At 40.3% G+C, this 18,846-nt stretch overlaps 1 protein-coding gene across 1 annotated transcript; it reads right to left on the bottom strand.

Annotated features, from left to right (window-relative positions):
- Positions 1-10,507: 10,507 nt before the first annotated feature.
- On the bottom strand, positions 10,508-18,652 carry morf4l1 (mortality factor 4 like 1). The gene is made up of 12 exons (XM_006789254.3): positions 18,532-18,652; positions 16,342-16,388; positions 16,189-16,256; positions 16,012-16,098; positions 15,427-15,504; positions 15,307-15,332; positions 15,108-15,199; positions 13,889-13,990; positions 13,688-13,776; positions 13,361-13,533; positions 11,714-11,798; positions 10,508-11,632 (listed from the first exon to the last, which is right to left on the bottom strand). The coding sequence occupies exons 1-12, from the start codon at positions 18,569-18,571 to the stop codon at positions 11,548-11,550; spliced, it is 972 nt and encodes a 323-aa protein (XP_006789317.1). The 5' UTR covers positions 18,572-18,652; the 3' UTR covers positions 10,508-11,547.
- Positions 18,653-18,846: the final 194 nt, after the last annotated feature.

Here is an 18,846-nt window from a genome sequence, read left to right as displayed (position 1 = left end):
AATACCAATGCACAGAAGACAATAACAAACATGACAGGCTGTAACTCGACCTGCCTGCTGCGTGACTCGGGGAGTGGGGGGGCGGTCAGACGGCGTTACTGTGGTGCGCACCATCAGCGTGGAGACGGAGACTCGTGGAGGCTTGGGAGTAGATGCAGGTGTGCTGACGGTGAATATTCTAGGTGAAATCTGTAATTTAGCCTGTCGCAGTGTTGCTGCCAGCCACTAAACACAGTGGCTCCTTGAAACAAGTGTCTCTAAAAAAGCAGCAGTGGGCCTGATGAGTCCTCAAGCATCCTTCCCAGCGCTGTGATTACTGACGTTTACCCTCTTTAATATGTGTAATTCCCATTTTCTCTGATTCATGAGTAAGGGCCCTCAGGGGGACCACACTAAGTGGCAGTCTGCCAAAGCCCTCCTGTTGGAAAGGCTCTAAGTCACTTCTCTCTCCACAGTTAGATACAGCATGACAGTTACAGGTTGTCTCATCCACCTTTATTATTGTTATTTACTTCTTGGAACGCCGATGAAAGCTTGATTATACAATGTCTAATGTTTTGTGCTTCACATGCAGGTGTCACACAGTTTTAGTTGATGACTACATACCTATAAAAGGTGCTGGAAAATAGAAACATGATCATTTGCAAACACTGGCTTTCCATGTGCAGCAAAATGCTACATTAGAACCCATATAATGACCAGAGTGCTTAGAGTGGCCAGGATAACCGACCACAGAAGGCACCACAATATGCATTTCCCTAATCTATTTTTCATTATGCCCATATGTAGTGAGCACATTTGTGGTCTTATGTAATTACAGCAGTCCTGCAGAAATAGCACATTTGTGAAGGTTGTAATGCTAAAATGATCAGCAGTAAAAAATAAAAATAAAAATAAACCACCGGGACTAAAGTTTTTTTGGCCTGGGAGGCATCCAGGGTTTAATTTGTTTTTACAATAAATAAGAAAAATATGTACTCAGATTTATGTATTTGGCTGAAAAGGGGCCTGTACATTTCAGCTAAAACCTGAGCTGCTTAAGAGATGACATAAGAGAGGAGAAAGAAATAAGAAGCATACAATTTATTTTTAAAAATTATAAACAGTAAAAAAAAAAAAGCAAAAAAAAGCTGGGAGGCTAAGTAACCAGAAACAGGTTGGGACTAGGAATAAAAAGAGCATCTTAGACAGGCAGAGCTTCTCGGAAGTAAAGGAGGTTCAGAAATCTGCAAAAAATGTCATCCACGAATTACGGAACAATTTCAGAATAATGATCCTCAATGTAGGATTGTCCAGACTTTGACAATCTCATCATCTACCGTCCACAATATCATTAAAATATTCTGAGAATCTGGAGAAATCTGTGTGCACAAGGGGCAAGGCTGAAAATCCTAACCTTCGGACCTCCGGGCCTTCAGGCAGCACTGCATTAAAAACAGACGTGGTCAAGAAAATCACTGCATGGACTCAGGAACACATTCAGAAATCATTCTCTGTGAACACAGTTCACCGTGTCATCCATAAACAAGGCTGAAACTCTATCACACCAACAAGAAGCTGTGTATGGACATGATCCTGATACGCCACCACCTTCTGTGAACCAAAGCTCATTTGAAATGGACTGAAGCAAAGTGGAAAACGTCTCTGTGGTCAGACAAATAAAAAAATGTTTAAATATTTTTGGAAGCGGGAGAGGGACCATCTGGCTTGTTATCGGCACTCTGTTTAAAAGCCCGCATTCCTGATCGTATGCATTTGTGCCTTTGAAATTGACAGCTCACACATTTGGGAGGGCACCATCAGTTCTGAACAAAATATGAAATTCTATCTTTGCGTATATGCTCGCATCCAGATGACATCTTTTTCAAGAAAGGCCTTGCATATTCCAGCAAGACAATGCTAAACCGCAAACTGCATGACTTGAAGTGTCTTGCCCAAGGACACGACGACCGAGACTGTCGGATCCGGGGCTCGTACCAGCAACCTTCCGATTACGAGACAAACTGCCAACTCTTGAGCCAAGATCGCCCCCATTTTAGACAGCGCCCCAACTTTTTAAATTTGTTTCAATTGGGTTCATATAATGTATTATGCCACATTACATTAAAAAACATATAATACATAATAAATAATAAGAGAAGCTCAGTAATAGGTCAATATAGTACTAATATTGAGTTTCTCGTTCTTCCTAGCAGGAGGTTTTCTTCATCTTTGCCACGAGAGAGAATGTGAGAGGTAGTTATTCCGTTTAATTCCCAGTTAGTATTCTTTTCATCTCTGGGTTAGAGAGTGTGCTGCAGGCCCAACACAGAAGGCTCACTGTTGGAGAGCAGCTACATGATGACAGACCCACCAAGAATGTTACCCTGACCGCCATATGTAATACAGCACCAGAGTTCCCTTATTAAGGAGTGAAATAATTTCCACCAAAGTGGTTGGTGGTGCTGACAGCTCAGATTAATGCTCTCTGTAAAACAGCCAGAATAACAACTGCTCCTGCACGCATCGTGAAAACTAGTACGTTTGACTGAGGGAAGCCTGCCAGCTCTACAAATTCATGCATATTTGGGTCTGTGAACATCTGCCAGCGCAAATAATTTATGCTGTTCTCTCAGCTAAGGGGCAATGAATCCCCTCTGAAAAGTTTTCTCCAACTTCTACAGTAAGGCTGAGCGTGCCCCGCTCCTCTCCCTCCCCTCCCTCTTCTCCCTGGTGTGAAGTGGTGCAGACACACGCTCCAACCACAGACCAGGCTCAACGAGGAGCATCCCGAGGCGTGTGGGAAAGTCCCAGGCACCACTTCAGTCGATCAAGAGCCAACTGTTTCCTGTCCCTCTTTGGGCCTCAGGGTTAGAACGCGCTGTCAAGGCCATATCGACAACATCCTCCGTGCTGGAGAGCGAATGAGGCCTTGCCTTGGGTGGGATCTCTACAGCGGCCCCACACGCACAGCAGATATCTGCATGTGTGCTCCGCTGTCGGGGCCCCGAAGACGTGTTTCTCCACTGGAGCGATGAATATCTTATGATATCGTGGAGGTGGATCAAAACATTTGGGCTCTCTGACACTACGGCACTTTCAACAGCTCCGTTGTTGTGTTCCAACACAATGGTATCAGGTGATTAAACATCCGAGGGGAGTCATATTGATATTCAAAACGCCACCACCAACAGATGGCATATTAATCATTAATTGAGTCTGTGCCATTTTTTTCTTTGATCTACAGCACAAAAATATGCACTAATTTTTCCCCACTATGTGCTGCTCTGTGATGATAGACTATTTATGAGCACAGATGAAACCTAACATTTCCTCTCAAATGATAATAACACAGTGCTGTCCTGTTCCTGCAGTCAACAAACCCAGTTAGACATGAAGACAGCTCATGCACCATTAGATCAACTTACAAAATGAATAACAACCATCAAAATATTTGTGTCATTATACACCTGACAGTTAATTATAGCATTTGAAAACATACCTGGAAGCAAAAAAGAAAGTAGTAATTTAATAAATTAACAGTTTGCCCTTTGACTCACGTGGTGGAAATGTGTGGGAGGAAAGCCTAGAAAAACCTCAGATCAACTCTGTCAAATGTGTGTATGCGCAGTGGACAGTCTGTGTGTCGGGCTCCCCCCTCCCCTCCTTATTATTCCTCTAGGCTTCACCCTGTCTTCCCAGTCCAAACCGGTCTCCTGCTTTCCTCCAGCAGACTGACGGGAGGTCAGCCTCGGGCCAATCTCCGGCAGCCCCAAAGAGGAGCTGCTGTCAACAAGCAACATGGATAGTTTGAGCACCGAGGGCACTGCTGTGGCACGTCAGGGTCAGGAAAAATCACTCAGCTTAGAACTGACCAGCAGCACAGTCGGAGGAGATGTAACTGTCACGGCACAGGCCTCCTAATGAGATATCGCCGTTAGATTCCTGCAAACCTAAAATACGTCATCCCATCTCCCGTTGAGAAATGCATTCAGAAAAGCAACTATTTTTTAAATATAAAACATAAGCCTTCTATTTTTACCACAGTCTAATAAGATTATGTGTTGATTTATTGAATATAAATGCCGATTCTTGAAGCTGAATCCTGAGAAAGCTGGATCTTGTTACCTTGTTAGCAGTGGACCTCAAAGTGCATCATACACTTGAATGCCAGATAGTTTGAGATTCTAGATAAAAACCAATACAAAGCAGCTGTTCTGTTGTTAATTCAACCTTCATGAATCTAATAATGCTCAGCTGCGTTAAAAAATGTCCTAGAGATCTGCTGTTTCACCTTTGTAGTTAATTTTTGAGGCTACAGCTGGTGTTGTTAATTCTAAGATCTAATCTACCATCAGATGAATGAGGTGTAAAAAAAATATCAAAATAAAATACTTGAAACACTTTAATCAAAAACTAAAAACTAAATATACAGAAATACGTTAGCTGGGTCTGCTTAATAAAGTGGCTGCTGAGTGTGGCTCTCAGCTCTGATGCTTATTTCTCAGCCAAGCTTGCCCTCTGCAGGTTACAAATATGACCGCTTTACCACCTGATTTTGATTTCACAGTAAATCATTTTATGCAGCTGACTTTTAATTCGAATTTTAACTCGGTTATGGCTGCGGCTCAGGAAAGTGGAGCAGTTTGGAACGCCGATGGTTCGATCCCGAACACTGTGCAATGAATGAAATGTCACGTGAAAGTGGCTCTCTCATTTTCACTCATCACTAAAGAAGAAGGCCGCTCAGAAGGTCACGAGCTGACTAGATTTGCCACTAATTGCCCCCCCTACTGTTTCAAGTGACAATCTATAGAAGAAGGTTACAGCACTAAAGCACAGCACCTCATCCTCACAGAGAAACTTTAAACTATTAAACCGTCCTGTTAGTCATCACAATACGCCGTATTTGTTTTTAATTAAATCTCCCTATGATTTGTTTTATGGTGATTTGCTGAAATATGTTGAAGGTGCACACATTCCTAACACTGATAACGTAGTGCTGTATGATCGGACTGAAAAAATAAAATGAAAGTACAATGAACGATCAGGATATTCCATCTCAATCTCGAGAGGAGTCAGAGGTTAAACGACACTCCGGCCTTTCATTTATTATCTCAGTGGGTGTTTTCAGAACAAGCTCATCAAAAAAAAAACCTCAATTAGCATAGAGACAAATCTACAGTGAAGAGGTGCAATCGTACCCAGACGCTGAGGTGTGGATCAAAGCTGCGGGGGGGGGGGGGGGGGGGGGGGGGGGGGGGGGGAAAGCAGATGAAAGAGGTACACATTAAACTGTTTACTAAGGTGACATGAAAAGCTGTTTTAGCTCAGCATTCAGCCTAATGAGGGCGAGAGACAGAGGCTTATCTTTTTTAGATATTCAGAGCTGCCAGTTCACAGTCTTTTTACACCCCTGCTCAACATCAAAAGAAAGATTGAATTTTCTGGCAAGGTAATGTCTAATATAGTGAAGTCCCTGCAGGTTAAATTAATGTTTAACTGTTTCACTGAAGGGCTCATTTACATTTTCCTCTCAACGCTTTCACACTTCAGTGAGTACTGTTCACGGGTTTCCAATCTGAGGGCAAAGATCGGCGCCTTGAGGAGTCATGTGGTTAATCTGAGGGGGTCTAAAAGAAGATTTAACAAAAGGATGAATAGAAGTTCACTAACTTTCCTGTGATTTTCACGCTGCCTTTGATGGATTACTATCAGATTTTGTGCATTTATGGTCAGTTGGGGTTCAAGCAAGAGCACAAAATATAGCCCGATTTTACAGGTGTGACTCTGATTGTAAGCACTTTAACAATGATCAAAGTTTTTACAAAATTGTTGGCATGGCAGTAGACCAGTAAAACTAAGCAATAATTTACTCCAGAAAACTCTGGGAAAAGCATATAGTTAAGCAAACAACAACAGCAAAAAGTTAGTGATTGAACAATCAGTGAGAAGAGGGCCCACAAACCGGTATGGTCATGATCTGCTGCTCTGGAAATTGAAAATCAGTTCCAGTGATTGTGCATCCATCCTTTCCTTATCTGAGTATGGATCGCGGGGCAGCATAGCTATCCCAAACTTCCCTCTCTCTGCCTACCATCTCCTTTTTTCTTAGGTTGAATACAGAGGTTTCTCCAGGGCAAGCCAGGATAGATAATCTCTCCAGCATGTTTCCAAAATACATCACCTAGAAGGCATCCAATAGGCAACACAACTCGCAGGATTTGGAAATACAAAAATCAAGGGTTCCCTTGCAATAACAAGGACTGATTGCCAGAGAGAGAAAACCTATCCTCATACAGCTGTCAGTTAAATTTAGAGTATAACAAAATGACTATGATGTGGTTAAAAGAGACAATACAGTTACTGTTTAACAAAATAAATACAGCTATTACAGGCCCCGAACTTTCCTTTTTCCTTCTTCTTTTTTTATGGAAATGGAAATTTTTAAATGTGACGATGACATTTCTCGGATTCTGCAAAGTATTATGGAAGTTCTTGACTCCCTGTAAAAATGCTGGTATGTTCACTTTAGGCCTGTATAAGCAGTAATACAACAGTGTAAATAGACCCAAATACAGTAGTTGAGTAAATGGGTTACTCTCCAGCAATGCACTGGGGTGGCTTGTGTTTCACTTGAGAAACATCACACATGTACTAAACCTCTGAGTGCAAATTGAGCAAAGGCACCAACATACTCTGAAGCCCTCACAGTTCCTTACTCTCCCACTGGATCGAGATCCTGTGCACAAAACCACTACTATGCCACATTGAAAACAGATGGATCAAATAGTCCTTATCCTTTATTTGGACTGCGCGCTGTTATTGGAAAGAATCTCAGTACGAATTACCAAATCTGGCCGCATTTCAGGAAAACAAATGGACACAGATGTAGTTTTCCATTTTACAGGCTGTTTATGTCTTGCAAATTCCTTCTCCAGAAGAGTGGGATAGGCGTCTTTCATGTTTTAATGGCTCAGAGTGACCGCAGCCCTTTGTGGCAAACGCTCTGTTCCAATACTAATGACATACAGTCACACAAGACTCTGGCAGCAGTGTGCTGCTGAGGCTGCCTGCCCATTGTGTAATTAGTCTACCACTAAATCCTAGTCTGGGGAAACATTCACAACCACATTAAACACTGACAGTCTTTCACCTCAGAGAGCCTAAAACAGATGGATGCGTTCTGAGGGAGTAATCGAGCACAAATGCCTTTCATCAGTCAGTTAAACTGATAACATTTGTTTCCTAATAATAGGGGGTTCTCTGCCATCACTGCAGGAGTTTGTCTCGAGTTTACAATTTGGACTGTAGACAGACAGTTTGGACAGAAGACGACTGGATGACAGTCTTCTTTTTTTTTATTGGCATTACATTTCTACAGTAACTTAATCTTTCTCTGGAGTGATTGCCTCACATGTGCTTTTGATAGAGAAAACTTTATTTGGGAGAAAAAAGCAAAACAACCAGCAAAGCTGATAAGTATACCGCAAACCAGAATATCTTGATTTGGACCGTTCAAGTCTTGTCTGGCTTTGCACTTATCCTGTGAAATCCTGCCATCTGGTGGCTCTCACGAAACATTACAGTGAGTCATGCTTTGTTTGGTGGGCACAAAAAATGGGGGGATTTTGTAGTTAAATAGATTAGATCAGGATTTCGACATGCATCTTTTCCACTGACAACATAATGATCTTTTCAAGACAGAAGACAACTGTTTGTTTACTATCAAAACAATATTGGTGAGATTCTCGAGTGAGCAAGCGCTGAAATACAAACCCACTTCCTCACCACTGAACATTTTAATACAAATAGCAGAGGCAGCTGACGGGCAAATTGCACTTAAGAGTGCTGAACGGACTCTTCCAGAGGATCTGGAGCAAAAATGTGAGTATATGAGTTAAATATAAATAGTGTTTTGGTTGAGCTGAAACTTTTATATTATATTTTTAATATAGCAACGAAAAATGCGGACGAGTAAAAGTAAAAACAGGGTAACTTTTCCACAAGAGGAAAGGCTAATTTGCTTTAATATATAAAACACAACCACAAGTCGATGCTGGAATACTCTGGTAAATCCCGACTCTGATCATTCCCAAAGGGCAGTGAACTCAGGCCGTTTTGTGATCTCTGATCCAAGTGGTTTCTGCAGACCTTTCTGAAGTGTCTCTTTTATTTGGCAGATCAGAGCAGACGTGAAGGAAAGAAAAAAAAAAACATCACTCAGACTTAAATCTTTCCCATTTTGGTGAAGGCCACATTGCGCACATGTCTCTCTCATCTGTCAGGTAATGACAGCACTAAGGCTACTTGTCACCCGGGTCAAATGAAAGCCCTCACACCAGAGGAAACCTCTCGGTGACCCGGCCTCTGTCTGGGAGCGTGACGCGTTAATCACAGCAGTAAATGACGCCAAAGCAAGAAGCAGGCGCTGAGGTGTCTCCCTGAACGGATCTGCAGAGAAGTCTTAGTTTCATGTCAGTCTTCCTGATGGGCTGTTAAAAGCCACCAGGGCGCTGTGATCTCAGAGCGCACTGCAGTGAAAACACATATGGTTCTGGTTGAGGCTGGGGGAAATTGGATTAAAGAAATTCTTCTTGAAACGCTCGGCATCGTTCTTGCCATAACAACTGCAAGCAGCTGACAGATGAAACCACAAATCAGCCTGAAACTAATATTTAGCTTCTCTTTTTCATGTCGACTCAGTCACAACAGTGGAAGACAAGCCAGCTGGAGGGGACTGTGCTGAACAGTGGAGAGAGGTGAGTGGAGGAAGGCTCTGTGGATGTGGATAGATTATTATATTTCTTACCTCAACAAGGTGAAATGATTACAGCATGAAAGCGTGTTTCGGGGTTCATATAGTAAGGCTTTATTTGCACACGGGTCCCTGATTGTTGTTTTAAGACAAGCTTGAAAATTTACGGCCCTATAAATTGTCCCTCAAGTGGCCAAAAACTGTTCTTAGGCCTGAGCGCAGCACATGCTTTCCATCACACAGATGTTATTCCACCGCTGGCAGTAAAAGAGTTGGGTTTGCTCCCTTTGTTCAGATCATCAGAGCAGGAGAATCATCTCAACCAGCGTGAGAGGAAAAAGACAGGTGTCTACATTACCCCACTTTGTTTGAAATTATTCTTTAAGTGGAGCATTAAAGGCTTCACAGAGAGCAGCCTTTTCGGTGTTTAAATTAAGACCATCTGTCCAGTTCATACTAAGTAAGTCATCAGTTACATTTAATTTCTGCAGGAAAGAAGGAATCTTGGCTGCGGCCCTGATCCGGCACTTAGCTGAAATAAAGCAGAACAGGCCGGGTGTGGCTGACACTCAAATATCCCTGTCTAAACAGCACAGACCGAGACAGAATGATTTAAAAGACTAATTAAATCGTTGTTAATCCTAGCTGAAGACAAATATTTTCACAGTAGTCGTTTTGATTGATCATAAGAAAAGCACAGGTGTTGCTACTAACCTTGCTGATAGCTCAACAATGAGTCATGACAATGAGACAGCGTGCAAACGTGCACAAAACCAGGACCCTGAAACTGAGCTGAAATTCAGGCAGCTCAGTTTAAGGGTCTGACCCTGTCACACTGCCACTGTAACATCTCTGTAAATGTAATGGAGGTCCTTTTGTAAAGTACGTATGTTCTTGTAAATAAAGTTGAGTAATTTCAACTTTGAACAAAAAGTATTAACAGCAATTGGTTGTAATGACATAATGCATCTGTTTTTTTCCCCTTCCTTCATGGAGTGTAAAGACTTCTGGGTATCCAAATGTTTAAGTTCAAATAATTCACTTGGAAGAACTGTTATGGTCAGTGAGGTTATTTCAGTTATTTAGTGCAGACTTTGATCGTTGCGGTTTGGGTGCAATGTGGCGTGTTTATCCATGAACAGCACTAAAGTTTAGAGGGTGATCTTTTTAAAAGACTAAACCTCATGTGGTCAACTCCATCTTCAGGCTAGATACCAAATTTTAGTCCATATTGACATATTAGCATCACACCGTTGCAGATTTGAGGGCTGCACATCCATGATGTTAATATCCCATTCAACCACATCCCACAGATGGACTGAGATCTGTGGAGGCTATTTGAATACAGCGAACACTTTGTCATGTTCAAGAAACCAGTTTGAGATGATCTGATTATGGGAAATTGTAGCCAAGAGGATAAAATGACAACCAAATGCGAGTATACAGTATAAAGCTTGTTTTCTATAGCATATATTTTATATAAATATATTTTAACAGTAAATGTTGTAGATTACAACAGGCACAAAATACCCGTTAAAATATTTAGATATGGTTTTAAATATTTCAGTGTAACGGCACTGCTGCATTTGTTACACCATCAAATGCCCCACATACACTGTTAGATAAGCCAAGTAATGGCTCATTCACATGACAGAAGTAGATGCAACTTTAATCTTTCTGATTTGGCTTTGCAGACCTCAGACATAATACTTTCCTAAAAATAATCTTTTTTTATATATATATATATATTTTTTTAAACACCATGTACTAATTAAAAATTTGGTCTTTAAAATGACTAAATGTACAAGTTGTGCATTTAAAAGCTCACTGTGTTTCAGTGTTGAGTAATTTACATGTTTACATAAAATACTTGAAATGAATGAAAACTAAATGAGAGCAGAATCAAAAGATGGAGAAAATAAGTTGTCAAGCACTAATGTTTGCACTTAAAACCTCCATTTGTATTATGGATTTTTAAAAAAAAAAAAACCAATATCTTCTGTTAAGTACACATTTCCTAAAAGGCATTAAGAAAAAAAAAAAAAAAGACCTAGCGTACATTCATTGCATAAAAGAAAAGCTTTGTTATTGGTCCTTGTTCATTAACTATGACGCTGGGTAAAAGAGTGAAATTCAAGTAAAATTAAACTTGAGCAAAAAGTCCAAAATAATATTTAATCTATTAAAAATATTTACAGCATATTATACAACTGACTTGTCTTAACGGGTTTCATATATTTCAACAAAATATATGAAAAGAAATCTGTACCTTGGTTGTAAACAACTAATCACATCTTCATTTTGATTTTTGTAACGCTCCCATAAAGCACTACATTGGGGGAAAAAAGGAAAAAAAAAAAAAAAAAAATCTTCACATAAACACGTCTTTAAACAAAATGTAAATGTAAGGACAAACATCTGGAGAATGGTTTTATTAGAAAAATGGTGACAGCCTACATGACAAATTAAGCCAGCATCTGAATTAAAATAGGGAACGTGAAATTCTTCTCTCTAAAAAGAGAAAAAAAAAACCCAAACAAAAACAAAATTAAAAAAAAAAAACAAAAAACTACAAAGTGGTACTCAAAAACATACCAGTACAGGAACAGCATAATCAGCAGCTTTCCACATGAAAGAAAATGGATTTGTCCAGGGATTAGTGTGACATCTTGCTCCAATTCTCCTCTACATCGTCAACAGATCTCTCACAATCCGCTCTCCAAAGGCGTTTTGTGAAAACATCCTTTCAACTGGGAAGAATGTCTCCAAACGTCAACACACAAAGCCTTCTGATCCGAAAATAAAAAACCTTACACTGCCTTGCGGTGGTACTCTGGAGGAGCAACTTCATAGTCGCTTGCATTGAAGAGCGATGCAGAGTGTTTTACAAGATACCTGAAATGAAGAAACATTTTACTCATCTCTGCTGAGCTTTGATAATCATCATGAGCCTCGTTAAGATTCCTGAATACTCACTTGAGGAAGTCCTGTAGGTAACTGAGCAGCAGTGCAAGGCTCTTCTCATCCAGGGGAGTGTACGCCAGCATGGCTCCAATTCTCACTTTCAAAACCAAACAATGACAGCCTTTTGTAAGTCATGTGACCACTGACCTCCGTTTCATTTATAACAGCTCATTGCAAAACCATGCCTCACCCGCACACTTTCAATTTAAAGCAGCCCTTATTTTTAAATGTTGATCCCTGCATGAGTATATATCTTCACGCACTAAAGGATAAAGTAGGAACTAGACAGAGAAGGTCAACAGTGAATTGACCTCTACACTACTACTGCTTAAGCAAAAATCAACACCATCTAAAGAGGTGTGTGTGCAACACTTATCTCAACAAATGTTTTACCGAGCTTATGTCATTTGACTTTATTTATGATGCTTTGTTATGACAAGAAATTAACTGAGACAACATAACATGGCATCGCAGTCAGGGCCATAAGCTTTTGGCCAATCACAAACCTCTCGCACTTTAGTCTCTGTACACTGCCACAGGAGACTTTAGTCATATCTTAATTTATTTTAAAGTGTAGACTTTCAGTTATAACTGTTTATCAAAACGTATAAATCATTTAGGAGTTACAGCTATTTTTCTATCAAGCCCCACATTTTCTGAGGGTCTTGAGGGGATTAAAGGATCTGCATTGGGGGGAGAGAGAGAGCTGCAAGTTTCAACCTGCCACACACATGTAGCTCTTGCAATGTGTTTGTGTTCAAGTGTGAATAACTGAGGGTGGGCTGCCTTCAATTTTGAACAGTTCTCATATTTATGTCAGTTGGGTACATGAATTTCTGCATTTTGCCTTTTGTTTCTTTTGGTTGGATTATCTCCATTTTGAATCTGTGGACAGATTTGCTTGATGTTCTGGCCTCAGCTCACCCCGGAGTTAATTCACCAACTTAACAAGTGGCTCTTGTGGCTCCTTGGAACTTGGGAAAGAGATGCCTTTCGTGTTTTGTCCGGGCCAGCCCTAGATGGGGTATAAACAGCCTCTAAGCTATCAATTCCTTTTTATGATTGATGCTGGCATATATTTTTCTGATTTCTCAGACACTGTGCCCTGACGCTAACAACCTGTCTAGGCCCAATTTTATCTTCACAAAGCATCCATAAAAGATGGACCGAATCCAGAAAAGAATCTGACCTTTTATAACATTAATTATGACAATGCCAATAGGGCTATTTTGGGCTTAGTCCAAGTCAAGAGATGATGAAGATTTTAAACCTTTGGCTGTGCCTTCAAACTGTGGTTACAGTGGAAATGATACCTCCCCCAGATCAAAGAGTTCATTTCCAGTAACAACTGAATCATCAAGAGATTTTACAGTCACCTCTTTCAACACAAGTGAAAAGGCAGATAATCTTTTTTAAAAAGCATCTTTGTATCTTTGGAGTGCAGCTCAGTGTTTTATATGTTAAAGCTTAGACAAAAACATGTTCAATCATTTTTGTGCATTAAGACCTACAACACACATCTGATAGTTTTATAATATACATTTGTTAATGGCTTTATATGAATAATTTGATAAGAAAACAGGACAATCTTTAGCTCTTCTACACCGTTTTCGTCATCTAGTTCTTTCACCAAACATGATGATGTGTAAGTGCTTTTACCAAAGAGTCTGAGTAGGTGAGGAGCCCCATAGATCTGAGACATTGGTGTATCTGGGTGGTTGGCAAGGATGTCTGCGTACTGAGGCCTCTCGAATTTGTAGAGAAGTTGTGTCCCCAGCATAACATTGAAATATTCACGGATACCAGCAACCACCTCGTTTACAGCAAACTCCCTGAGCAGTGAAGAGAAAAAAGAAAAGTCAAATCTTTACTCTTAGTATTTGTTCACCATGTCCTAGAAACATTTTAAATTAAACATTTTCTCTCTCTGCATTGCTCGCACCATAAACAGTTTTGCTTGAGAAGATGAAAAGTAGAAGTTTTTACTTGCTGTCTGAGTTTCCTCTTGATTTCTTGTAGTTTGCATAATCTTCAAGGACTGCGTCAACATTTTTTTTGGCAGGTAGGTGGAAAAGCTGAAGAAAAACAAAATAGAAAGAAATAACCTTGGAAATGTTGTAGACAAATACAATGTATAAAATGCTGTGAAGTAAGTGAAACTTGAGTTTAAGGTCAGTGCTTACTAACCTGCTTTTGCCGTGTAATCAAGTCCCAGTCGTCCACAAGCCAGGGTTTCAGCTCCTCTGGGATTTTCACTTTGACCTCCACTCGATTTATGAAAGTTTCCTCCTGAGTAAACAGGAGTGCGGGGGAAAAAAAAATAAAAGGTTAATTAAAAGGAAGCTTTTAACAATCATGTTTACACACCTAAATGGAAACCAAGCCCCAGAAACATTTCATAAACAGTGGTTTAAAATGTAGTTCCTGCTACACAGCTGCAACTGCAGTGAATTAAGGCGTTTTTACACCTATAGTTTGTCAACTCTGGTCTGAATTTGTAAACTTGTAGCTTTTTCCCATGGTTTCGTCTCTTTTCGCACAGAAGATGCCAATCAAACTCCAAGTGAGCCAAAACGCGTCACTAAAAACGATGCAACAATGTTCGGTATGCTTACTCGAGTCTGGAGTGAGAGCAACAAAAGTAAATACAGGAAACAGGTGCTGTGGTCTGGAATAGTGGATAACATGGAAAATTTAGTCCTAACATTTGTATTTTATCTGGTTAATATTTCACAGTTTATACACGCTGCAACACTCCAGAATGCAAAGCATTCTCGGCTACAGCAAGGTGTTCCATTCAAACCTATAAACAACCATAAACAAACCGCTCTGAAGTTTGTTTGAAACCAAAGAAAGATCAGCTCCCCCAAAGGGTTTCAGTGTGGTTGCTCTGGTCTGCACCCAAGTGCGATTACTTTGTTCTCATGAACCACAAAGCAGCCGTAGGCCTTTTTTATGGTCGCCGCGTCGCTTGTGTCGTAGCCATCTCGTGAGAATTTTCACTTCACATCTTGTGCCATGTTGGTCGGTCGTGCACCTCTTGATTTTTGCGACTTGGTGCGTTGTGCTCGGCTGAGCTTGTGAAAGGAACTTTGCAAATAAAACAAAAACAAAACAAAACACTTTTGACAAAGCTTTGGTTTCCGGTTTTGACTTCTTCTCCTCCCCATCAGCACATATGACAAGATAGTGTCTGAGTGGCGACACCTATCATTTAGGAGAATACTACAAACTTCTTGTGCCTTAACTGCAGGCATAAATGGCTGCATCTGTGTGATGGTGTGGCAGTGATCAAAGCGACCACTCCAGCAGGTGTATTGGCACATTAAGTCTGTTCATTTTCGCACAGTCTGGTATTATTTGACATTACCAACAGAACAAAAATTCAGCAGTTATCTGAACTTACGCTTTCCACAGTTGGGTCAACACGAGCTCTTTTCTTGCGTGGAGGATGGGTTGGATCTCCCCCTGAACTAGTCCCTTCTCCTGCTCCAGGAGCTGCACAGACACAGCTTTAATTAACTGCCACTCTTGCCTTATAATGAGTCAATTTTAAGAATAGCATTTATGAATTCTAACATTGTAAGACAATGTGATGTACTTACTCTTCTGTTTGTTCTTTTTGGTTTTCCTACAAACAAAGAAAAGCTAATTAAGTGTGAAGTGTTAATATGAAAAGCAGTTTGACACCTTATGTTACAGAGGAAAACAAAACAAAAACTCACACATCATTTTTCTGCGATGCAGCAGGTATCTTCTTATTTGGCGCTTGACCCCTCATTTTTCCTTCTACATAATGGTCTCTGTATTAAAACAAGTTCAGATATTCAGGAATGCTTAATTTGTACCACACTCACTATGCTTTCACAAGATTTAAAAATCACTGTAGCATGTGACCTAACAGTTTTTGTTATGTCCAAGTAGTACTATAAATAGGCATGACACATTAGTGTTGCCACTTGCATAAAGGGATTTAGTACACAAATAAGGGGGGGGGGGGGGGGGGGGGGGGGGGGGGGTTCTAAGTGGAACATTTACTCGAGCATAAAAATAGCAGATTAATGTGTAAATAAAATTACAGAAAAATATTCTATTAAGACTCAATGTGCTTCACTTGTATAGTGACTCCATACAGGCCCATTGTGAGCTAGACTAAAACTCTGTTGTGTCCCAATATGTTTAAAACATAGCACACATTGTGTGCTACTGAAATTAGATGAAGGATTTTGCCTAACTTGCTCCAACAGTCATAAGGAACTCACAGTCAGTTCAAAGTCGATAGTGAAAATAAAAACAGACTATTGACGTACTGATTGGCCCTCTGAAGCTCTCTCTGTTTCTGCAGATTACTATCCACATACTTAAGCACCCTGCTTTCAGGAACCCATTCGTCCCAGCTGGAAGACACAACATCAAAAGAATGTAAGCACTTGTTAAACAGTTCCTGTACAAACGTTAATCTGGATTTATTGGAACCAAAAACTTACTTCTTATTCCACCCACTGTAATGAATAAAGTATTTGATTTGTTTGTCCTTGATGTTTATCTTAACACACTGCAAAGAGAGGCATGACTCATTGTCAAACACAGACACAAAGAAGACGACTGAATGAGAGACGCGCTTAATTAAGGCAGCTTACCTTAGCTTCGTAGAGCAATGGCCCATGAAAACACAGCACTCTTTCACCTGAAAAGATATCAATCAATAAAATAAGGACGTGAGTAAGGCATTGACAGGAGAGAAGACCCCCCCCCACGTCTGGTTTGCTATCCTCGTGGGGAAATCCCATTGATATAATGCTTTCCCTAGCCGCTTACGCTAACCATCAAAAATGAATGCCTAACCCTAGGGCTGCTCAATTAATCGAATTTTAATCATGATTACGATCTGGGCTTTCAACGATCATTAAAAATGACTGAGCCGATTATTAGCCCCTCCCTCGTGCTTTACTCTCGCGCTGCTCCGTGTGGCAAATCGAGCGCACCTCTCTGCATTTCGAACATGTGTCACAACAAGAGGACCCAAGGGAAACTCGGAAAGCTAAGCAGAAGTTATTTGGAGAGGAGAGTGACTGCCGTTGGTTGAAAAGAGGTAAAACAACCTTCAGTGGTGTGGAAACATTATGGGTTCGCGGAGTCAGACGTGGATATAGTGTGTAAACTTTGCTACAGTGTCGTAGCTGCACCACAGAGCAACACTGCAAAGTTTACTAAACATAGATGTTTACATTTTTCATTTATTTTTTATATTGCAAACATTTGCACTGTTATCAGTATTTGCACACTATTTTATATTATTTTTTTGACAATCTTTAAAGTCATTATTCAATACATTGTTATTGTTAAATAAATATCGTCAAATAATCGAGATCTCAATTTCAGTGAAAATAATCGTGATTATCATTTTTGCTATAATTGAGCAGCCCTACCTAACCCTGACCCTTACCCTGAACCTAACCATAACCTAATTGTAACCCTGACACTAAAACCACATTTTGAGAGTGAAAATTGCTTTCAACCCCATGGGGATCTGGATTTTGGTCCCCACGGTGCAGAAAGTCCCCACCAGTATAGTAAATGTCAGATTTTGGTCCCTACCAGGATACTACGAACACACACACACACATTTGAATTTATTTTAGATGTTGTCCTAAGCACACAGGCTCAAGAGTATACATACACTCCTACTAATATTTGATTGTGTCTCTTAGCAAGCTCCATCTCAACCAGATGCTTTTGGTAGTCATCAACAAGCTTCTGACTGGATATCTGACCCCTCTTCTTAGCAGACTTGGTAGAGGCAAGTGATGGTGGTATTGCAGCGGTTTCCAGTTCATGGCAGGCTTGAGACTTGGTGGTTTGTGGGTTGTTCAACTTGAATAAAATTATAATCTTCTTCTTAGATCTTTACCCAGTCACTTAGACTTCTCCAACTGGTCCATCAAAGTCCCATTGTTCAAAGTATTGGTCAGCCCAATTAATGCTGTCAAACAAATGTTTTTTCCCAGACAAAAATAAACGAATAAATAAAAAATAAAAACTACCAGTTGTAGTCAGTCATGATCACCAACAAGAACTTAATGCGCCTTGGTCTTGTCATTTAAAAGACACTGTAGAACCTTAAGCACTACTTAAAAGCTTCAAGTGAATGTATGTATACATTTGAGCCTTGGTTGTTAAAGTCATTAATGATGTATACTCATTTGTTTTCCAGGGTGGAAAAAAATACCATGGCATTACATGCCCATAACGACTACATATAAACGTCTGACCACAACTGCATATTTACGGAAGTTTACATGAAAACTCGACTATTATCTCACTAATATGACTGTCAGGAGAACATTCTGCTCACTAATAATAAAAAGGAAGACTTTTACTAAATAAATTTAACGTAGTCCTGCTAGTTAATTTAATAACTTAACCACTCGTATATAATTCAACAAATGAGCGGCAAGTCAGCAGCAGGCGGTGCTAACACGCCGTGTACAAAAAAGCTAGCTAGGACTCAGCTAACAGTCAATGAGAAGCTAACGCTGCATGAATGAAAATATAGCCTTCAGTTCACTAAAATATCTCGAAAACACAGTTTATATAGCTTCTTACTTCTGAAATTGGTTTGTGTAGTAATGACAGGACGAAATAAACCACCAAAGCGGCGAATAAAAACTCCCGAGTCCCATTTAGTGCTCACAGTAACAACAATGAGAGCTAAAACGGCTAGCTGTTTGTTACGATCAGTAACTAGCTGACACTTTGAAGCTTTTCAGGGACTCCAGCACTCGCTGCTGGTACAAGCCTAACAGAACAAGAAGGAAACAAACTGTTACCTTCTTGAAATTTAGGTTTCGGGTCCTGTTTCGGCGCCATTCACGGATTAAACTATCAAAATATGGGAAAAATCGCCAGCTCCCATTCCAGTCTGCAGCGGCGCCGCTTTCTAAAAACGTCATGACCGACGCGATGACGCTTTAATGCCCCGACTAAACCCACATCCACACTCCAAATCAGCAATGAATGCAAAAGAGGATTTCTTTTCACATTTACCTTACACGTTTCTGCCTTCTGTTGGACTTTTTAAGCATCGGTGTCTGTTAAAAAATAAAATGCAGGCTAGACAACAAGTCATGAAACGGCTTTAAGCT

This window comes from Neolamprologus brichardi, chromosome 7 (genome assembly GCF_056152115.1).
Source record: "Neolamprologus brichardi isolate AB-2024 chromosome 7, ASM5615211v1, whole genome shotgun sequence".
Classification (NCBI taxonomy): domain Eukaryota; kingdom Metazoa; phylum Chordata; class Actinopteri; order Cichliformes; family Cichlidae; genus Neolamprologus; species Neolamprologus brichardi.
The sequence above is the reverse complement of the archived record's forward strand: the minus strand, read 5'-3'. Positions and strand labels throughout refer to the sequence as shown.

What these genes read in the sequence shown, in the direction of transcription:
- morf4l1 (XM_006789254.3), bottom strand. Translation starts at nt 18,571, where the DNA reads ATGGCGCCGAAACAGGACCCGAAACCTAAATTTCAAGAAG. An exon ending in CATTGCTCTACGAAGCTAAG is followed by an intron (nt 16,257 to 16,341) that starts GTAAGCTGCCTT and finishes CTCTCTTTGCAG; the next exon opens with TGTGTTAAGATAAACATCAA. An exon ending in TGATTACACGGCAAAAGCAG is followed by an intron (nt 13,777 to 13,888) that starts GTTAGTAAGCAC and finishes GTTTTTCTTCAG; the next exon opens with CTTTTCCACCTACCTGCCAA.